General features: G+C 50.6%; 1 protein-coding gene across 1 annotated transcript; it reads right to left on the bottom strand.

Annotated features, from left to right (window-relative positions):
• Window positions 1-1,773: 1,773 nt before the first annotated feature.
• ARL16 (ARF like GTPase 16) lies at window positions 1,774-23,003 on the bottom strand (the record flags this gene model as incomplete). The annotated part of the gene is made up of 5 exons (XM_082272301.1): window positions 22,859-23,003; window positions 13,421-13,474; window positions 7,109-7,225; window positions 5,594-5,709; window positions 1,774-1,945 (listed from the first exon to the last, which is right to left on the bottom strand). The coding sequence occupies exons 1-5, from the start codon at window positions 22,919-22,921 to the stop codon at window positions 1,774-1,776; spliced, it is 522 nt and encodes a 173-aa protein (XP_082128427.1). The 5' UTR covers window positions 22,922-23,003.
• Between the last annotated feature and the right edge of the window lie 6 nt (window positions 23,004-23,009).

Below are 23,009 nucleotides of genomic sequence, written 5' to 3'. Positions count from 1 at the left end.
GGTAGGGAATTTTGATAACATCGTAAGAGGTGAGGCACAAGTCCTACTGCGCATGAGCAGGCGCATGTGCACCAACGGATCGGGCAGCGGCATCTCTTATAACAAACATACATCCGATCTCCATGGCCCACACTGCGCCGAGCCGACAATGGGACAATCCTATTCCCTACCCACACACGCACGCCCACTGTCTCATTGTCGGGTCAGTGTAGTGTGGGGCATGGAGATCGGATTGTCGGGTCGGTGCAGTGTCGGCTCGGCACAGTGTCGGGTCAGTGTAGTGTGGGGCATGGAGATCGAATTTTCGGGTCGGTGCAGTGTCGGCTCGGCGCAGTGTCGGGTCAGTGCAGTGTGGGGCATGGAGATCGGATTGTCGGGTCGGTGCAGTGTCGGGTCAGTGCAGTGTGGGGCATGGAGATCGGATTGTCGGGTCGGTGCAGTGTGGGGCATGGGGATCGGATTGTCGGGTCGGTGCAGTGTCAACTCGGCGCAGTGTTGGGTCAGTGCAGTGTGGGGCATGGAGATCTGATTGTCGGGTCGGTGCAGTGTCGGCTCGGCGCAGTGTTGGGTCAGTGCAGTGTGGGGCATGGAGATCTGATTGTCGGGTCGGTGCAGTGTCGGCTCGGCGCAGTGTCGGGTCAGTGCAGTGTGGGGCATGTAGATCGGATTGTCGGGTCGGTGCAGTGTCGGGTCAGTGCAGTGTGGGGCATGGAGATCGGATTGTCGGGTCGGTGCAGTGTCGGCTCGGCGCAGTGTCGGGTCAGTGCAGTGTGGGGCATGGAGATCAGATTGTCGGGTCGGTGCAGTGTCGGCTCGGCGCAGTGTCGGGTCGGTGCAGTGTGGGGCATGGAGATCGGATTGTCAGGTCGGTGCACTATCGGCTCGGCGCAGTGTGGGCAATGGCGATCGGATGGATGTTTGTTATAAGAGATCCCGCCGCTCGACCCGTTGGTGCGCATGCGCCTGCTCATGCGCAGTAGGACTTGTGCCTCACCTCTTACGATGTTATCAAAATTCCCTACCTATTCTGCGCATGCGCAGAAGGACGTGTGACGCGGCTACAGCTGGTCCATGACGAATCCACAGCTGATCTCAACCGGAAATGACGTAGGTAGGGAAATCTGATGGGGTAGGGAAATCTGATAGAACACCGTTTGCCCTTTAAAAATAAATACTTGAAATAAGTATAATGACTAAGCCCCTCCCCTTCATGACATTGTTAAAAAGGGGCCTTAAAATGATGCCCCCCCTGAAAAAAGTTCTGTGGACGCCCATGAATAGAGTGGAACAAAGTATTTTATCTTGTGTAAAACCAGCTCCAAAAAAGTATATTTGCTAACTGCATGTTTTGCATGCCTGTGTCTGTAAAAATATAAAACCAGCTAAAATAAAAAGGAGGTCATCTGCAGGTAAAAGGCACCTGTCAATAAATTCTGAATGATCTTATAAACATGTCAAACTGATGGCCACAACACAAGTTCCAAGCCCATCCACACGGGGCGCCAAAGGCTTTTCTTCCACAGGAAAAGTAACATTCTCCATGAATATTTGTGTCCAGTTTAAATGTGAATTTACTGCTTGGCGAGTTCTTCTTGCTACAAATAAAATATCTGAAGGTGTCTCAAGCAAATAAAAACGGCATACATCCGTCCCAGGGGCTGCCCCGCCCCCTATATTATGGGTAACAGATCTTGTAGGGTTTAGCGATTCCGAGAATTGTTTCATCTTTTTCTACCCACAAAAAAGAGGCACTTATCTTATGTCAAGTCCAGATCAATGAGAAGTGACAACAGATGAATGCAGCCACTGCAGAACCTCTTGCAGTCCTGTGCCTTCAAGGGCGCTGGTTTCCATAACTGTGATTGGCTGCTGAGAACAGCTTATTATGTCATCCATTCTGAAGAGTGACTTCATCTCCACCAAAGACATACAGCACGGCAGGTCCCTGCAAGTACAAAGTAAGCACTGTGAACTAGTGAACCATTTTGAGTAACTTTGGGCTCCTTTCCAACTTGTGCGACCTACAAGTCACGCAGTTTTGCCGTGATTTTGGCTGGACTTGAAGCATTGCCTGTGCAACCTTGAGGGCTATGGACTACAAAACGCATCAAAGTCGGACCAAAGTAGTGCAGGGACTACTTTGAAGTCATTGGGATTGGAAGTCGCACAGATATGAACGGTACTCATGCAACTTATCATGCAACTTTGCAGTCCCAAATCGCAGGACAAGTCGCACAACTGTAAACGGGGCCTTACAGTGCGTGTTTTGTGGGCATCATAGCAGCCAGTGATCATCTGTGCAATCTGCATAAAGAACTGTTTAGTAAAGGAAATAGAATCTTTATATATATATATATATATATATATATATATATATATATATATATATATATACACAGTGTGCATAGAAAAGAATCACCCCCTCATTTAACCCCTTCATGCCTTAGACTTTTCCTGACACTTGCATTTTAGTATTTTTTGCTAGAAAATTACTTAGAACCCCCAAGCATTTTACATATGAACACAAATATATACATAATAAAATGTTTGGTTGGGGGTTCTAAGTAATTTTCTAGCAAAAAATACAAAAATACAAGTGTGTATATATATATATATATATATATACACACACACACATACACATATATATATATATATATATATATATATATATATATATATATACAAACACACACATATACACATATATATATATATATATATATATATATATATATATATATATATATATATATATATATATATATATATATACATATAGTATCTCACAAAAGTACACCTCTCACATTTTTGTAAACATTTTATTCTATCTTTTCATGTGACAACACTGAAGAAATTACACTTTGCTACAATGTAAAGTAGTGAGTGTACAGCTTGTATAACAGTGTAAATTTGCTGTCCCCTCAAAATAACTCAACACACAGCCATTAATGTCTAAACCCCTGGCAACAAAAGTGAGTACACCCCTAAGTGACAATGTCCAAATTGGGCCCAATTAGCCATTTTCCCTCCCCGGTGTCATGTGACTCGTTAGTGTTACAAGGTCTCAGGTGTGAATGGGGAGCAGGTGTGTTAAATTTGGTGTTATCGCTCTCACTCTCTCATACTGGTCACTGGAAGTTTAACATGGCACCTCATGGCAAAGAACTCTCTGAGGATCAGAAAAAAAGAATTTTGCTCTACATAAAGATGGCCTAGGCTATAAGAAGATTGCCAAGACCCTGAAACTGAGCTGCAGCACGGTGGCCAAGACCATACAGTGGTTTAACAGGACAGGTTCCACTCAGAACAGGCCTCTCCATGGTCCACCAAAGAAGTTGAGTGCACGTGCTCAGCGTCATATCCAGAATTTGTCTTTGGGACATAGTCGTATGAGTGCTGCCAGCATTGCTGCAGAGGTTGAAGGGGTGGGGGGGGGGGGGGGGGTCAGCCTGTCAGTGCTCAGACCATACGCCGCACACCATTAAATTGGTATTCCAACATGATAACGACTCCAAACACACCTCCAAGACGACCACTGCCTTGCTAAAGAAGCTGAGGGTAAAGGTGATGGACTGGCCAAGCATGTCTCCAGACCTAAACCCTATTGAGTATCTGTGAGGCATCCTCAAATAGAAGGATGGAGGAGCGCAAGGTCTCTAACATCCACCAGCTCTGTGATGTCATCATGGAGGAGTGGAAGAGGTCTCCAGTGACAACCTGTGAAGCTCTGGTGACCTCCATGCCCAAGAGGGTTAAGGCAGTGCTGGAAAATAATGGAGGCCACACAAAATATTGACACTTTGGGCCCAATTTGAACATTTTACCTTAGGGGTGTACTCACTTTTGTAGCCAGAGGTTTAGACATTAATGGCTGTGTGTACCCATACATTGGTTTGAGGAAGTGGTTGTACCGGGGTGCAACCGCTGCTACGTTTATGTTGAAATCAGTCTATTATGACTTTAACTGGATTTAACCATCATGTAATTTATTGTGTTAATAAACCTTCAATCATGTGGAATATATATGTATTATGATGTTATATGAGTGATGTGCCTCAATTAACCGCTTGCCGCCCTCCCGCCGCATATATACTGCGACAGGCTGGCACAGTTGCGCGAATCGGCGTACCTGAGATGTTTTGGAACCACATTTCCCATGATGCTCCACTGCACTGCATAGTGCGTGAGCATTATGGGAAATGTAGTTCTGAAACATCTGGGGTGCCAAGGTTCGCCATCACTGCCCTAGACATACATTTAACCCTTTGATCGCCCTGCGCGGGGCAGGCGGCTCTGATTGCCGCCTGACACCCTTGATCGCTCCCCGCTGAGAGAGAAGAATGGTCGGCTGTTGTAAACACATCTGACCGTTCTTCTCCCTGGAATGATCACAGAGCGCCTGTGATCCTTCTATATAGGATCACAGGTCTCGATGGTCATTTCACAAGCCACGCCCCCCCACAGTTAGAAACACTCCCCTAGGCTCACATTTAACCCTTTGATCGCCCCCGGGTTAACCCCTTCCCTGCCAGTGTCATTATTACAGTAACAGAGCATATTTTTAGCACTGATTACTGTAGTAATGTCACTGGTCCCCTCAAAAGTGTCAAAAATGTCAGTCAAGGGTCCGATCTGTCCACAGCAATGTCGCAGTCCCGCTAACAATCGCAGATCGCCGCCATTACTAGTAAAAAAAAAAACAATAAAAATGACATAAATCTTTCCCGCAGTTAGTAGATGCGATAACTTTTGCGCAAACCAATCAAAATACGTTTATTTCAATTTTTTTTTACCAAAAATATGTATCAGAAAACAAATTGGCCTAAAATGTTAAAAAAAAATTGATTTTTACATTTTTTTTTGATAATGTTATATAGCAAAAGGTGAAAAATATTGTTTTTTTTTTTCGGAATTGTCGTTATTTTTGTTTATAGCGCAAAAAATAAAAATCGCACAGGTGATCAAATACCACCAAAAGAAATCTCTATTTGTGGGGGAAAAAAAGGACATAAATTTAATTTGGGTATAGCGTCGCACGACAGCACAACTGTCTGTTAAAGTAACGCAGTGCCGAATTACAAAATATAGCCTGGTCAGGAATGGGGTAAAATCTTCCGGTCTGAGAATTTTTTTGTCAAAGACATGTAGCTAAATACATTTTGGCCTAAATATATGACAAAAATTGAATATATTGGATATTTTTTAACTGTCAAAGTAGCAAAAGGCCAATTTTTTTGCAAAATTTTCGCTCTTTTTTTAATAATATCGCAAAAAATGAAAAGCGCAGAGGTGATCAAATACCACCAAAAGGAAGCTCTGTTTGTGGGGAAAAAAGGACGTAAATTTCGTTTGGGTACGGCGTTGCATGACCGCGCAATTGTCAATTAAAGTCGCGCAGTGCTAAGTTGCAAAAAGTGGCCTGGACGTTAAGCAGGAAAATCCTCCGGTGGTAAAGTGGTTAAGGGGGTAAAACTTCCGGTCCAGAAGTGGCTAAGGTGAACTTAGGCTATGAATTCACATGAGGATGAAGCACATTTGCTGGTAACATGCGTGATACATTTTGGTTTTGCTCAATCATGTAATTACTTACGTTTTATTGAAAATAATGAGCAGAGAAGCAGAAGAGAGAGCGGGAGCAGACAGCACAGACAGAAGCTGTATACAAGATGATGACACCTGCATTGGATTGGCGGCATCTACAACAAACTAAAAAAATAGATAAAATACAAAAAGGAAATATAGATCACTAACTGATACAGTTGACACACAGACATCCACATATACAGGCCAACTTCAATAAAAGAATGCAAAACGTCAACAGATACAGTATACAAAGTCTACACACCCCTGGTAAAATGTCAGTTTTCTGTGATGTGAAAAAATGAGAGATAAATCATTTCAAACAAATTTCTTTCTAGTTATCATTATGGGGGATTGTTTGTAGAATTTTGAATTGAATCCATTTTGGAATAAGGCTGTAACATAACAAAATGTGGAAAAAAGTGAAGCGCTGTGAATACTTTCTGAATGCGCTGTATATTTACCCCAAGCATGCTTAGAATAAACTTACAGCTATACTCAGACATAAAGGGTAAAGCTGACAAGTTCCAGTAGACGTCCAATGACGAAACGCGTAGGGCGATACCATACGTCAACGTCACTTCCGGTCTGCAGTCCGCCGTGTGTGGAACGCGGAAGCTCCCCGGCGCTGCAAACACGTTCTGAGTCGATCAACTACAGCTTAACCGTGAGTTACTGCTTCTCCCTCTTGTAATATAAACATTACATACTACGCTATGAGGCTTCTATGCTTAAACACTCAGATAAGATCCGCCTGTCCGTAAGGATACATAGGAGCCAGATCTGGGAAGTTTTTGTCTTCACCCTTTGCAGCCGCGATTGGTATTTTTGCTGAAGGGTGAGTGCGACCTCTAGTGGAAGTTGGGACACAAACACTTAAAGCTCACCACCATCACTTTGTATCCATTCATTTTCACCTTTCATTTATTTTGTAAGCACATTTGTTTATGCCCTTTATCAGTATTTATTGATTTTATACATATACCATATCTTGTCACATCACAATTAAATATTTTCACCAACACTTTGAGTTTTTTAATTATCCAGCCATATATTTAATAATTTTTTATCTGCACGATTGTCTTGAATACACATATTCTTTGCACTGGCACTTTATTCTGCACATATTTTAAAGTGATACCCTATGGTCTGGATACACTGTTGGTTTTACTTTATACACAAGAGGTAGCGCCGATTCCAACTATCTTCTCCCCTTTTTGAAAGCTGACGATGCAACAACAGCTGGACAGATACAGGGGTGGACTGAAAACTCATGGGGCCCCCGGGCAATCAGAGATCATGGGGCCCCCTTTGTCCACACTTAAGCCACACAAAGCCCCACCTACAAATTGCAGCTCAGCCACATAGAGTGGGCATTTAAATATCTACCACAGCATAGCCTGCATGGAAGGTCCTGGCTTCTTTCTGTAGTGTGTAGCCTCTCATGGGGCCCCCTACTGACCCTGGGCCCTTGGGCAGTGCCCTAATCCCCGAATGGTCAGTCCGCCCCTGGACAGATACCTACCAATACAGTCTTGCAATCCTTGTAATAACTGGGCCAAATGGGTCCCATGGATCCGCCCACTTCTCGCACAGTGATTCGCACCCTCTGGATTGTCAGATCAGTCAGATTCGTGCCAACCTGCACAATCACACAGCAATGCAAGTTCAATGACAAAGAGTACAATTATCATCCCACTACAGAGAAACAGAAGACTTGTCAAATAAATATATTAAGCTAGCTATTCACAACTCTAATTTTGTGCGATTCCTTCTGAACTGACTGGAATTTGAGACGCATGGGGGGGGGGGGGCCCGGGCTGTCAGCACCATACAAGTCACTTTAACCACTTTACCACCGGAGGATTTTGCTGTCTTACGTCCAGGCCACTTTTTGCGATTCGGCACTGTGCGACTTTAACGGACAATTGCGCAGTCGTGCGACGCCATACCCCAACGAAATTTACGTCCTTTTTTTCCCACAAAGAGAGCTTTCTTTTGGTGGTATTTGATCACCTGTGCGATTTTTATTTTTTGCGCTATAAACAAAAAAAGAGCGACAATTTTGAAAAAATAATATTTTTCACATTTTTTTATATGAAATTCCCCAAAAAAATGTAAAAATCAAAATTTTTTATCATTTTAGGCCAATATGTTTTCTGCTATATATTTTTGCTAAAAAAAAAATTGCAATAAGCGTACTTTGATTGGTTTGCGCAAAAGTTATTGCGTTTACTAAGGGAAAGATTTATGTCATTTTTATTAACTAGAAATGGTCTGTGAAATCTGTGATTTTTTTTTAGCAGGACTGCGACATTGCGGCGGACAGATCGGACCCCTGACTGACATTTTTGACACTTTTGGGGGTACCAGTGACATTACTGCAGTAATCAGTGCTATACATATGCACTGTTACAGTAAAAATGACACTGGCAAGGAAGGGGTTAACTTTATTGGTGATCAGTGGGTTAAATGCATCCCTAGGGGCGTGATTCTAACTGTGGGGGGCGTGGCTTGTGATGTAACCACAGAGACCACAGTCTGATGAAGGGGGAACACCCCGAAACGCGTAATCGGTTATTTGGAGGTCTACATCCTGCCACGGCCTGCGGCAGCTGAGGATGCCCAGTGGAGACCCCTGGTGGTCCCTCATTGCTTATTGCCCATGTTTCATAATCATTTGTGAGTATAATGTGTATACATGTCTATTACAATAAATTGTTTTAAAGATAATGCGCTAGGCTGGTGCGCCCTCTGTCCATTTCTCTTGTCCAGCACATCAGGGAGAATGACAGGCGGCTTTGTTTACATAAGCCGCCTGCCTTTCTCCCTCTCCTGCGGGAGATCGCTAGTGGCTGGCGGACATCAGAGCCGCCAGTCACTCACGCGGGGATCTCAGTGAACGAGCGGGAGCGCGCCTCCGGCGGCGTGCGCTCGCCCCTACAGGCTCCTGGGCGAGCGACGTAGAACTACGTCACTTTGCCCAGGAGGGGCTGACCGCCGCAGTAAATGTACTTGCAGCGGTCGGCAAATGGTTAAGCTAGCCACCCACAACTCTAATTTTGGGTGATTCCTGCAGAATTGGCTGGAATTTGAGACGCGGGGGGGGGGCTGTCAGCACCATACAAGTCACTTTAAACATCGACTGAGCCAGGTGGAAAATTATTGGCCCAACAGTGACAACATCTAATTAGATGCAGTCACCGTTTGGATATTCAGATATGTGTGGTCATTATGGATATCAGAATACAATATCTGACCAGGGAGAATCCTCCATCCATGTGGTTTAGTATGGATGGAAGAATCTCTAGTTTAAAAGAGTGAGGCCTCGTACACACGATACGTGTGGTCTGAGTGAAATAAAAATGGAGGAGCGCGCTGTACAAACTATGCAATATTAGTACAGCGAGCTCCCTGCAGGGGGCACCCCCCCAGGAGACACCGGCCATTGGCTGCAAGCTCTGATCAGATGCTGACCCAGTGCCATCTTAAGAGCATTAAAGGGCCCCAGGCAATGCAGTGCACTGGGGCCCCGCCTACACAATCACCCACGAGAATAAAAAAGCTAATTATGGATAAGGCGATATTTATTGGTACAGCAGTGCCAGGCTAATGACAGCTTCCAAGTTGGGCGGCTGGGTCCGGTGAACACACACACGGACGGGAGTCAGACTCGGCTGTCCTCTGTGCGTCTGTTCCTGTGAAGGTGGACAGACATTCCTGCAGTTGTGGGCTCCCCCTCCACCGCCCAAGTGGCCTGACAGCAGCGCAGGGCCGACAGGCGCTTTTCATCTGCTAAGTTCGGCGGCGGGATGCACACGGGAATCGGGAATAATGCTTGGCTGGGCTGCTGGGTTGGTGGGGCCTCCGGGCAACTGCCCAGCATGCCCATTCGGTAAGCGGGCCCTGTGCTGATCAGCTGCAGGTTTTCCAGCATTCCCGTTCAAGAGAAGCCAGTCATGAGATTGGCTTCGGTCAGACAAGGACCCATACATTCGAGCTGAATGATGGCTGGTTTCTACTGTACCGGCTGGTTTCAGCCGATATTTGGACCGTGTCACTTAAAGTGATTGTAAAGACTCGTTTTTTTTGTTTTTTTTTAACCACTTTACCACCGGAGGATTTTGCCGTCTTACGTCTGGGCCACTTTTTGCGATTCGGCGCTGTGTGACTTTAACTGACAATTGCGCAGTCGTGCGACGCCATACCCAAACGAAATTTACGTCCTTTTTTTCCCACAAACAGAGCTTTCTTTTGGTGGTATTTGATCACCTGTGCGATTTTTACTTTTTGCGCTATAAACAAAAAAAGAGCGTAAATTTTGAAAAAATAACAATAATTTTCACATTTTTTTATATGAAATTCCCCCCAAAAAAATGTAAAAATCAAAAATTTTTTTACATTTTTGGCCAATTTGTTTTCTGCTACCTATGTTTGGTAAAAAAAAATCACAATAAGCGTATTTTGATTGGTTTGCGCAAAAGTTATTGCGTTTACTAACTAAGGGAAAGATTTCTGTCATTTTTGGTGTTTTTTTTTTTAACGAGTAATAGCGGCGATCTGCGATTTTTTTGCGGGACTGCGACATTGCGGCGGACAGATCGGACCCTTGACTGACATTTTTGACACTTTTGGGGTTACCAGTGACATTTCTACAGTAATCAGTGCTATACATATGCACTGTTACTGTAATAATGACACTGGCAGGGAAGGGGTTAATTTTATTGGAGAGGGAGGGGTTAATGTATGCCTGGTGCTTACTGACGTGTGTGGGGGGAGGTAACTGAGTGACACAGGGACAGATCGCATGTTCAGCTATGCTGAACCCTGCAATCTGACCCTGCCTGTCACTTAGGAGATCCGCCGGCTCTGTTTACACAAGTGGGCGGATCTCCTCACTCGATTCCCCGACGATCGGGGAAGAGCGGCGGTAAGCGGTGGTGATCACCGCCGCTCCTCCCCTGGCTCGACTCCCGCTGTGACTGAAAACAGCGGGAGCGCGCCTCCGGCGGCGCACAAGTGCCGCCTCCAGGGGGAGGAGTCCAGCAACGTAGGTCTACGTCGCTGGACGGAATCGAGCCACTTTGCCGCAGTACAGTCAACGTGACTGGTCGGCAAGTGGTTAAACGACTTCTGGACCGGAAAATTTTTCCCCTAAAGCGGTAGTATTCCCCCCCCCCCCCAAAAAAAAACAAACCCTTCATCGCATACTAGCACATTATGAAACACTTACCTTAGAACAAAGCCCCGACACGGTCGCCCGGACACCGCTGAGGCAGCTGACATCTTTCCTCGGCGTCTCTTCTGGGATCGGCGGCTCCGACGCTGTGAGTGGCCGGAGCCGTGATGACGTCACGCACGGGAGTTCACTTTCCGGCAAGGAGCTCTGAAGGTCCGGCAAGATACGCCGGACCTTCAGATCGGATGCACCGCTGGTGTCAGCAGCTTCATGCAGGGTGAATATCTCCTAAACCACGCAGGACACGGTTTGGACATAGCTGTTGCTCTCAATCCAACATTCATGTAAGAACAGAAGTGTGTGTCCCCAAATGCACAGAGCCTGCATTCCGGGACCCGCACCCACACAGCTGTCAAATTGGAAGCAGCAGCTGTATTCATGCAGTCAGTGCCAGGACAAAAGAGTTGGCAGAAGGGGCGACTGCCCTGGGCACTATGGTATCATGTGAGGTTCGGGGGCACCACAAGGAGATAGGGAAGAGGTGATTTGTGTTGGGAGGGGAAGTTTGGAGTGGGGGGGGGGGGTGCAGGAGGTAAGAATTGTTCCAGAAGGGGAAATTTGGGGAGGTGTTCTAGTAGTGGTGATTTCGGGGCAGGGGATTTGTGTTGAAAGGGAAGATGAGGGAAGAGGATTTCTGCTAGGATGGGGAATTTGTGCTAGAAAAAGATAATATGATGGGGAAGGGGATGGGATTTGTGCTAGGAATGGACATTTTTTTAGGAGAGGGATTTGTGCTAGGAATGGACATTTTTTTAGGAGAGGGATTTGTGCTAGTAGGGATGATTAGGAGGCATTTGTACTAGGAGGGAAAAAAATTTTTGGAAGGGAATTTGTGCTAAAATGGGGGATTGGGGGAGAGTAATTTGTGCTGGGAGGGGGGATTTGGAGTGGGGGGTTCGTCCTAGGAAGGAGGATTTGTGCTAGAAAAAGACAATATGGTGGGGAAGGGGAGGGGATTTGTGCTAGGAATGGACTTTTCTTTTAGGAGAGGGATTTGTGCTAGTAGGGATGATTGGGGGGCAATTGTGCTAGGAGGGGAATACTTTTCTTGGAAGGGAATTTGTGCTATGATGGGGGATTGGGGGAGAGTAATTTGTGCTGGGAGGGGGGATTTGGAGTGGGGGAGAGGATTTGTGCTAGAGAAAGATAATATGATGGGGAAGGGAGGGTATTTGTGCTAGGAGTGGATATTTTTTTTTAGGAGAGGGATTTGTGCTAGTAGGGATGATTGGGGGCATTTGTGTTAGGAGGGGAATTTTTTTTTGGAGGGGGAATTTGTGCTGGGGGGGGGGGGATTTGGAGTAGGGGGGAGAGGATTTGTGCTAGGAAGGGGGATTTGTGCTAGAAAAAGATAATATGGTGGGGGAGGGGAAGGGATTTGTGCTAGCAATGGACTTTTTTTTAGGAGAGGGATTTGCGCTAGTAGGGATGACTGAGGGGCATTTGTGCTAAGAGGGGAATTTTTTTTTGGAGCACATTTGTGCTAGGATGGGGGATTGGGGGAGAGTAATTTGTGCTGGGAGGGGGGATTTGGAATAGGGCTGAAGAGTATTTGCGCTAGGAAGGGGAATTTGCGCTAGAAAATGATAATATGGTGGGGAAGGGGAGGGGGGGATTTGTGCTAGGAATGGACTTTTCTTTTAGGAGAGGGATTTGTGCTAGTAGGGATGATTGGGGGGCAATTGTGCTATAGTTTTAATAGTTAAAACTAATAGTTTTAACTATTAAAACTTTTAGGAATCGTTTTCTTGGAGGGGAATTTGTGCTAGGATGGGGGATTGGTGGAGAGTAATTTATGCTGGGAGGGGGGATTTGGAGTAGGGGAAGAGGATTTGTGCTAGGGAGGGGGATTTGTGCTAGAAAAAGATAATATGGTGGGGGAGGGGATTTGTGCTAGGAGTGGACATTTTTTTTTTTTTAGGAGAGGGATTTGTGCTGGGAGGGGGGATTAGGAGTGGAGGGGGGGGGGAGGATTTGTGCTAGGAAGGGGGATTTGTGCTAGAAAAAGATAATATGGTGGTGAAGGGGAGGGGGATTTGTGCTCAGAGTGGATTTGTGCTATTAGGGATGATTGGGGGGCATTTGTGCTAGGAGGGGAAATGTTTTTTGGAGGGGAATTTGTGCTGGGAGGGGGGATTTGGAGTAGGGGGGAGAGGATTTGTGCTAGGAAGGGGAATTTTTTTTAGGGGGGGGGGGTTGGGGGAATTGTGCTGGGAGCATATGTGCAATGAGAAGATTTGAGATAAGCTTGCAGATTAGCGCTCAATATTTTTTTGGGAGGGGGGAGGGGGGATTTTTGCTGACACATAATGCTCGTACATCTTGGGGGGGGGGGGGGGGCACAATTCGACATGCTCCCCCGGGCTCTAGATTACCTTATCCCAGCACTGCGTGCAGCCAATTGACAAGAACAGGACTGCTTGCACAGGGATGCAAGGAACAGCTGTATGTGCATCCCATGTAGGCAAGCATGTTCCTCACACATGTGTGTGCCTAGGTACCCCCGTCTGAATGAGGCCGGACTCCTTGCTGTTTTCATGCTACAAGACTTGCCCTGGCGAGGGCAGCAGATTTAGCAGATTTTATGTAATAACTTACAGTGGGCTGTGTGGGGGGCGGATCCCCCAGACCAGCGGAATCTTTAGAGCAGAGCTGTGCAGATGGTTTAAGGAACAGAAACATGAAAAACAAGCTGCCAAATAATTGCTTAAAGTAGAACTAAACCCAATCACTAAAATCTCCTATGAGATTCATTGTGTCAATTTCATTTCAAGAGTTCTCAGTCATTAAATCTTTATTGCATTTTTATTTTTGTGCCCGGTATTGAGGGCAGGCAGGAAGGGGGGGAGAATGCCCAGTATTGGGGGGGGCAAGCAGGAAGGGGGTGAGAGTGCCCGGTATTGGGGGGGCAGACAGGAAGGGGGTGAGAGTGCCAGGTATTGGGGGGGGCAGGAAGGGGGTAAGAGTGTCCGGTATTAGGGGGGCCGGCAGGAAGGGGGTGAGAGTGCCCGGTATTGAGGGGGGTGGGCAGGCAGGGGGTGAGAGTGCCCAGTATTGAGGGGGGGCGGGCAGGAATGGGGTGAGAGTGCCCGATATTGGGGGGCGGGCAGGAAAGGGGTGAGAGTGCCTGGTATTAGGGGGGCCGGCAGGAAGGGGGTGAGAGTGCCTGGTATTGAGGGGGGCGGGCAGGAAGGGGGTGAGAGTGCCCGGTAATGGAGTGGCGGGCAGGAAGGGGGTGAGAGTGCCCGGTATTGAGGGTGGCAGGCAGGAAGGGGGTGAGAGTGCCCAGTATTGGGGGGTGGGCAGGAAGGGGGTGAGAGTGCCCGGTATTGAGGGGGGCGGGCAGGAAGGGGGTGAGAGTGCCGGTAATGGAGTGGCGGGCAGGAAGGGGGTGAGAGTGCCGGTAATGGAGTGGCGGGCAGGAAGGGGGTGAGAGTGCCCGGTATTGAGGGGGGCGGGCAGGAAGGGGGTGAGAGTGCCGGTAATGGAGTGGCGGGCAGGAAGGGGGTGAGAGTGCCCGGTATTGAGGGGGGCAGGCAGGAAGGGGGTGAGAGTGCCGGTAATGGAGTGGCGGGCAGGAAGGGGGTGAGAGTGCCCGGTATTGAGGGGGGCAGGCAGGAAGGGGGTGAGAGTGCCGGTAATGGAGTGGCGGGCAGGAAGGGGGTGAGAGTGCCCGGTATTGAGGGTGGCAGGCAGGAAGGGGGTGAGAGTGCCCAGTATTGGGGGGTGGGCAGGAAGGGGGTGAGAGTGCCCGATATTGAGGGGGGCGGGCAGGAAGGGGGTGAGAGTGCCGGTAATGGAGTGGCGGGCAGGAAGGGGGTGAGAGTGCCCGGTATTGGGGGGCAGGCAGGAAGGGGGTGAGAGTGCCGGTAATGGAGTGGCGGGCAGGAAGGGGGTGAGAGTGCCCGGTATTGAGGGGGGCAGGCAGGAAGGGGGTGAGAGTGCCCGGTATTGAGGGGGGCAGGCAGGAAGGGGGTGAGAGTGCCGGTAATGGAGTGGCGGGCAGGAAGGGGGTGAGAGTGCCCGGTATTGAGGGTGGCAGGCAGGAAGGGGGTGAGAGTGCCCAGTATTGGGGGGTGGGCAGGAAGGGGGTGAGAGTGCCCGGTATTGAGGGGGGCGGGCAGGAAGGGGGTGAGAGTGCCGGTAATGGAGTGGCGGGCAGGAAGGGGGTGAGAGTGCCCGGTATTGGGGGGCAGGCAGGAAGGGGGTGAGAGTGCCGGTAATGGAGTGGCGGGCAGGAAGGGGGTGAGAGTGCCCGATATTGAGGGGGGCAGGCAGGAAGGGGGTGAAAGTGCCGGTAATGGAGTGGCGGGCAGGAAGGGGGTGAGAGTGCCCGGTATTGAGGGTGGCAGGCAGGAAGGGGGTGAGAGTGCCCAGTATTGGGGGGTGGGCAGGAAGGGGGTGAGAGTGCCCGGTATTGAGGGGGGCGGGCAGGAAGGGGGTGAGAGTGCCGGTAATGGAGTGGCGGGCAGGAAGGGGGTGAGAGTGCCCGGTATTGGGGGGCAGGCAGGAAGGGGGTGAGAGTGCCGGTAATGGAGTGGCGGGCAGGAAGGGGGTGAGAGTGCCCGGTATTGAGGGGGGCAGGCAGGAAGGGGGTGAGAGTGCCCGGTATTGGGGGGCAGGCAGGAAGGGGGTGAGAGTGCCGGTAATGGAGTGGCGGGCAGGAAGGGGGTGAGAGTGCCCGGTATTGAGGGGGGCAGGCAGGAAGGGGGTGAGAGTGCCCGGTATTGAAGTGGTTAAGGTTCACATCCCCAAACATTGTAAAGAAACAGTCTGTTATGATGATTGCTGTCACTCCTCTGCACATAAAGAAGGTCATATAGGAAGGGCTGGAATGAAATGAGTCAGCGTTGTGCATGCGTCGCCTTTCTGCCTCCAGCTGTTATCTCAGTATAAACACGGCATGCAGCATTTATAAAGTCCAACTCCGGCAAAATGAAAAATTATCTCTTGCGGGGGCAGGGTGCCTGCATTGCAAGGATCCATTTATTGATTAAGCCTAGGGGGGGAATAAAAGGTGATTTACAAGGAGGCATTTTCCCGGATGAAATCCAATGATTTTTAGGATAACGTATTTATGGTACAACCAAACGCAATTGTTTATTGTTCTGGAGAGTGTGGAGAGGGATTTGAACCCCTGTCAGTTTATAGCATTGTCTGTGACCCCCATTAGGGAGATTTATTCTCTCTGTTTGTCCTGTTTACTGTTATCACTGTAAGTAAAAGAAAATCCCAAATGTTTGTGGTCACCAGAACAGGAATGAAGGGGAAATCCTCTAATGGGGGACACTAGTTCTGGTGACAACCAAGAAGTCCCAGACTTTGGAGGGATTTCCCCTCATTTCCTGTTTTGGCGATGGGACAGGAAGTGAAGGGATCTCCCCCAATGGGGCACAGATGTAAAAAACAAAACAAAAAAAAACAAAAAAAACTGACGGTTGTAAAGGCAGAAGCTTTTTTTTTTTAACCTTACTCCATTCAGTCAGAAGGGAAGAGGAGGTGCAGGGGCAGAGAAGAGGAGGAGGTGCAGAAGAGAGGAGGAGGGGCAGAAGAGAGGATGAGGGGCAGAAGAGAGGATGAGGGGCAGAAGAGAGGATGAGGGGCAGAAGAGAGGATGAGGGGCAGTAGCAGAAGAGAGGATGAGGGGCAGAAGAGAGGATGAGGGGCAGAAGCAGAAGAGAGGATGAGGGGCAGAAGAGAGGATGAGGGGCAGAAGCAGAAGAGAGGATGAGGGGCAGAAGAGAGGATGAGGGGCAGGAGCAGAAGAGAGTATGAGGGGCAGGAGCAGAAGAGAGGATGAGGGGCAGAAGCAGAAGAGAGGATGAGGGGCAGAAGAGAGGATGAGGGGCAGAAGAGAGGATGAGGGGCAGAAGAGAGGATGAGGGGCAGAAGCAGAAGAGAGGATGAGGGGCAGAAGAGAGGATGAGGGGCAGAAGCAGAAGAGAGGATGAGGGGCAGAAGAGAGGATGAGGGGCAGAAGAGAGGATGAGGGGCAGGAACAGAAAAGAGGATGAGGGGCAGAAGAGAGGATGAGGGGCAGTAGCAGAAGAGAGGATGAGGGGCAGAAGAGAGGATGAGGGGCAGGAGCAGAAGAGAGGATGAGGAGCAGAAGAGAGGATGAGGGGCAGAAGAGAGGATGAGGGGCAGGAGCAGAAGAGAGGATGAGGGGCAGGAGCAGAAAAGAGGATGAGGGGCAGGAGCAGAAGAGAGGATGAGGAGCAGAAGAGAGGATGAGGGGCAGAAGAGAGGATGAGGGGCAGAAGCAGAAGAGAGGATGAGGGGCAGGAGCAGAAGAGAGGATGAGGAGCAGAAGAGAGGATGAGGGGCAGAAGAGAGGATGAGGGGCAGGAGCAGAAGAGAGGATGAGGGGCAGGAGCAGAAGAGAGGATGAGGAGCAGAAGAGAGGATGAGGGGCAGAAGAGAGGATGAGGGGCAGAAGAGAGGATGAGGAGCAGAAGAGAGGATGAGGGGCAGGAGCAGAAGAGAGGATGAGGGGCAGGAGCAGAAGAGAGGATGAGGGGCAGAAGAGAGGATGAGGGGCAGAAGAGAGGATGAGGAGCAGAAGAGAGGATGAGGGGCAGGAGCAGAAGAGAGGATGAGGGGCAGGAGCAGAAGAGGGGATGAGGGGCAGAAGCAGAAGAGAGGATGAGGGGCAGAAGAGAGGATGAGGGGCAGAAGCAGAAGAGAGGATGAGGGGCAGAAGAGAGGATGAGGGGCAGAAGCAGAAGAGAGGATGAGGGGCAGAAGAGAGGATGAGGGGCAGAAGCAGAAGAGAGGATGAGGGGCAGAAGAGAGGATGAGGGGCAGAAGCAGAAGAGAGGATGAGGGGCAGAAGCAGAAGAGAGGATGAGGGGCAGAAGCAGAAGAGAGGATGAGGGGCAGAAGAGAGGATGAGGGGCAGGGGCAGAAGAGAGGATGAGGGGCAGGGGCAGAAGAGAGGATGAGGGGCAGAAGCAGAAGAGAGGATGAGGGGCAGATGAGAGGATGAGGGGCAGAAGAGAGGATGAGGGGCAGAAGAGAGGATAAGGTGCAGTAGCAGAAGAGAGGATGAGGGGCAGAAGAGAGGATGAGGGGCAGAAGCAGAAGAGAGGATGAGGGTCAGAAGAGAGGATGAGGGGCAGAAGCAGAAGAGAGGATGAGGGGCAGAAGCAGAAGAGAGGATGAGGGGCAGATGAGAGGATGAGGGGCAGAAGAGAGGATGAGGGGCAGAAGAGAGGATGAGGGGCAGAAGAGAGGATGAGGGGCAGTAGCAGAAGAGAGGATGAGGGGCAGAAGAGAGGATGAGGGGCAGGAGCAGAAGAGAGGATGAGGGGCAGAAGAGAGGATGAGGGGCAGAAGAGAGGATGAGGGGCAGAAGAGAGGATGAGGGGCAGTAGCAGAAGAGAGGATGAGGGGCAGAAGAGAGGATGAGGGGCAGAAGAGAGGATGAGGGGCAGGAGCAGAAGAGAGGATGAGGAGCAGAAGAGAGGATGAGGGGCAGGAGCAGAAGAGAGGATGAGGAGCAGAAGAGAGGATGAGGGGCAGAAGAGAGAATGAGGGGCAGGAGCAGAAGAGAGGATGAGGGGCAGGAGCAGAAGAGAGGATGAGGAGCAGAAGAGAGGATGAGGGGCAGAAGAGAGGATGAGGAGCAGAAGAGAGGATGAGGGGCAGGAGCAGAGGAGAGGATGAGGGGCAGGAGCAGAAGAGAGGATGAGGGGCAGAAGAGAAGATGAGGGGCAGAAGAGAGGATGAGGGGCAGTAGCAGAAGAGAGGATGAGGGGCAGAAGAGAGGATGAGGGGCAGAAGCAGAAGAGAGGATGAGGGGCAGAAGAGAGGATGAGGGGCAGTAGCAGAAGAGAGGATAAGGGGCAGGAGCAGAAGAGAGGATGAGGAGCAGAAGAGAGGATGAGGGGCAGAAGAGAGGATGAGGGGCAGAAGCAGAAGAGAGGATGAGGGGCAGAAGAGAGGATGAGGAGCAGAAGAGAGGATGAGGGGCAGGAGCAGAAGAGAGGATGAGGGGCAGGAGCAGAAGAGAGGATGAGGGGCAGGAGCAGAAGAGGGGATGAGGGGCAGAAGCAGAAGAGAGGATGAGGGGCAGAAGCAGAAGAGAGGATGAGGGGCAGAAGAGAGGATGAGGGGCAGAAGAGAGGATGAGGGGCAGAAGCAGAAGAGAGGATGAGGGGCAGAAGAGAGGATGAGGGGCAGAAGCAGAAGAGAGGATGAGGGTCAGAAGAGAGGATGAGGGGCAGAAGCAGAAGAGAGGATGAGGGTCAGAAGAGAGGATGAGGGGCAGAAGAGAGGATGAGGGGCAGAAGCAAAAGAGAGGATGAGGGGCAGAAGCAGAAGAGAGGATGAGGGTCAGAAGAGAGGATGAGGGGCAGGGGCAGAAGAGAGGATGAGGGGCAGAAGCAGAAGAGAGGATGAAGGGCAGAAGCAGAAGAGAGGATGAGGGGCAGATGAGAGGATGAGGGGCAGAAGAGAGGATGAGGGGCAGAAGAGAGGATAAGGTGCAGTAGCAGAAGAGAGGATGAGGGGCAGAAGAGAGGATAAGGTGCAGTAGCAGAAGAGAGGATGAGGGGCAGAAGAGAGGATGAGGGGCAGAAGCAGAAGAGAGGATGAGGGTCAGAAGAGAGGATGAGGGGCAGAAGCAGAAGAGAGGATGAGGGGCAGAAGCAGAAGAGAGGATGAGGGGCAGATGAGAGGATGAGGGGCAGAAGAGAGGATGAGGGGCAGAAGAGAGGATAAGGTGCAGTAGCAGAAGAGAGGATGAGGGGCAGAAGAGAGGATGAGGGGCAGAAGCAGAAGAGAGGATGAGGGGCAGAAGAGAGGATGAGGGGCAGAAGAGAGGATGAGGGGCAGTAGCAGAAGAGAGGATGAGGGGCAGAAGAGAGGATGAGGGGCAGAAGAGAGGATAAGGGGCAGGAGCAGAAGAGAGGATGAGGAGCAGAAGAGAGGATGAGGGGCAGGAGCAGAAGAGAGGATGAGGAGCAGAAGAGAGGATGAGGGGCAGAAGAGAGAATGAGGGGCAGGAGCAGAAGAGAGGATGAGGAGCAGAAGAGAGGATGAGGGGCAGGAGCAGAAGAGAGGATGAGGAGCAGAAGAGAGGATGAGGGGCAGAAGAGAGAATGAGGGGCAGGAGCAGAAGAGAGGATGAGGAGCAGAAGAGAGGATGAGGGGCAGGAGCAGAAGAGAGGATGAGGAGCAGAAGAGAGGATGAGGGGCAGAAGAGAGAATGAGGGGCAGGAGCAGAAGAGAGGATGAGGGGCAGGAGCAGAAGAGAGGATGAGGAGCAGAAGAGAGGATGAGGGGCAGAAGAGAGGATGAGGGGCAGAAGCAGAAGAGAGGATGAGGGGCAGAAGAGAGGATGAGGAGCAGAAGAGAGGATGAGGGGCAGGAGCAGAAGAGAGGATGAGGGGCAGGAGCAGAAGAGAGGATGAGGGGCAGGAGCAGAAGAGAGGATGAGGGGCAGGAGCAGAAGAGAGGATGAGGGGCAGAAGCAGAAGAGAGGATGAGGGGCAGAAGAGAGGATGAGGAGCAGAAGAGAGGATGAGGGGCAGAAGAGAGGATGAGGAGCAGAAGAGAGGATGAGGGGCAGGAGCAGAGGAGAGGATGAGGGGCAGGAGCAGAAGAGAGGATGAGGGGCAGAAGAGAAGATGAGGGGCAGAAGAGAGGATGAGGGGCAGAAGAGAGGATGAGGGGCAGTAGCAGAAGAGAGGATAAGGGGCAGGAGCAGAAGAGAGGATGAGGAGCAGAAGAGAGGATGAGGGGCAGAAGAGAGGATGAGGGGCAGAAGCAGAAGAGAGGATGAGGGGCAGAAGAGAGGATGAGGAGCAGAAGAGAGGATGAGGGGCAGGAGCAGAAGAGAGGATGAGGGGCAGGAGCAGAAGAGAGGATGAGGGGCAGGAGCAGAAGAGGGGATGAGGGGCAGAAGCAGAAGAGAGGATGAGGGGCAGAAGCAGAAGAGAGGATGAGGGGCAGAAGAGAGGATGAGGGGCAGAAGAGAGGATGAGGGGCAGAAGCAGAAGAGAGGATGAGGGGCAGAAGAGAGGATGAGGGGCAGAAGCAGAAGAGAGGATGAGGGTCAGAAGAGAGGATGAGGGGCAGAAGCAGAAGAGAGGATGAGGGTCAGAAGAGAGGATGAGGGGCAGAAGAGAGGATGAGGGGCAGAAGCAAAAGAGAGGATGAGGGGCAGAAGCAGAAGAGAGGATGAGGGTCAGAAGAGAGGATGAGGGGCAGGGGCAGAAGAGAGGATGAGGGGCAGAAGCAGAAGAGAGGATGAAGGGCAGATGAGAGGATGAGGGGCAGAAGAGAGGATGAGGGGCAGAAGAGAGGATAAGGTGCAGTAGCAGAAGAGAGGATGAGGGGCAGAAGAGAGGATAAGGTGCAGTAGCAGAAGAGAGGATGAGGGGCAGAAGAGAGGATGAGGGGCAGAAGCAGAAGAGAGGATGAGGGTCAGAAGAGAGGATGAGGGGCAGAAGCAGAAGAGAGGATGAGGGGCAGAAGCAGAAGAGAGGATGAGGGGCAGATGAGAGGATGAGGGGCAGAAGAGAGGATGAGGGGCAGAAGAGAGGATAAGGTGCAGTAGCAGAAGAGAGGATGAGGGGCAGAAGAGAGGATGAGGGGCAGAAGCAGAAGAGAGGATGAGGGGCAGAAGAGAGGATGAGGGGCAGAAGAGAGGATGAGGGGCAGTAGCAGAAGAGAGGATGAGGGGCAGAAGAGAGGATGAGGGGCAGAAGAGAGGATGAGGGGCAGGAGCAGAAGAGAGGATGAGGAGCAGAAGAGAGGATGAGGGGCAGGAGCAGAAGAGAGGATGAGGAGCAGAAGAGAGGATGAGGGGCAGAAGAGAGAATGAGGGGCAGGAGCAGAAGAGAGGATGAGGAGCAGAAGAGAGGATGAGGGGCAGGAGCAGAAGAGAGGATGAGGAGCAGAAGAGAGGATGAGGGGCAGAAGAGAGAATGAGGGGCAGGAGCAGAAGAGAGGATGAGGGGCAGAAGAGAGGATGAGGGGCAGAAGAGAGGATGAGGGGCAGGAGCAGAAGAGAGGATGAGGGGCAGAAGAGAGGATGAGGGGCAGGAGCAGAAGAGAGGATGAGGGGCAGAAGAGAGGATGAGGGGCAGAAGCAGAAGAGAGGATGAGGGGCAGAAGAAAGGATGAGGGGCAGAAGAGAGGATGAGGAGCAGAAGAGAGGATGAGGGGCAGAAGCAGAAGAGAGGATGAGGGGCAGAAGAGAGGATGAGGGGCAGAAGAGAGGATGAGGGGCAGAAGCAGAAGAGAGGATGAGGGGCAGAAGAGAGGATGAGGGGCAGAAGAGAGGATGAGGGGCAGAAGAGAAGATGAGGGGCAGAAGAGAAGATGAGGGGCAGAAGAGAGGATGAGGGGCAGTAGCAGAAGAGAGGAAGAGGGGCAGAAGAGAGGATGAGGGGCAGAAGAGAGGATGAGGGGCAGCGGCAGAGAGGAGGAAGATGTGCAGGGGCAGAGGAGAGAAGGAGGTGCAGCAACAGAGGGAAGGAGGAGGGGCAGGGGAAGAAGTGAGGAGTAGGGGCAGGAGCAGAAAAGAGGAGGGGCAGAAGGGAGGAGGTGCAGAGGCAGAAGAGGGCGGGAGGATGAGGAGCAGAAGGGAGGAGGAGGAGGTGCAAGGGCAAAAGGGGCAGAAGGTGCAGGGGCAAAAATTAGGTGCAGGGCAGAAGGGAAGAGAAGGGGCAGAAGGGTGTAGAGGGAGGAGGGGCAGAGAGAGGGAGGTGAGGGGGCGGGAGGAGGAGGGGCAGAGGGGGGAGGTGCAGAATAGAGGTGTGGAGATGGAGGGGGGAGGAGCAGAAAGGACCCTTATGTTGGAGATTTGTTATGGAACTCTCTGTAATATACAGAATAAGGAATTGTCCATCATTTCTCTCTCTGGCCTCTCACGTGTAAAGTATTTAACGTACAGAAAGAAATTCACCCTGAGCCCCTCCCCCTCCTCTCTGTACAGAGTCTCCTCCCCCTGTGTACAGAGCCCCTCCCCCCTGTGTACAGAGTGCGGGGGTTCAGGTAGAGGGCGCTATTCGCACAGTAAAGGATATTATGGAGCCTCTTCATGAGCAGAGTCTTCCCCACACCGGAGGGCCCGAGAACCAAACACATCCTTCCCGCTTCCAACCTCCACACCGCCGTCTCCCTGGATACCACGCCCCTCCCACACCGCTCTGACCTGACGACACGCCCCCGCCCC

The sequence above is a fragment of the Pelophylax lessonae genome, assembly GCF_965119305.1.
Source record: "Pelophylax lessonae genome assembly, chromosome: 11".
Lineage (NCBI taxonomy): Eukaryota > Metazoa > Chordata > Amphibia > Anura > Ranidae > Pelophylax > Pelophylax lessonae.
The sequence above is the reverse complement of the archived record's forward strand: the minus strand, read 5'-3'. Positions and strand labels throughout refer to the sequence as shown.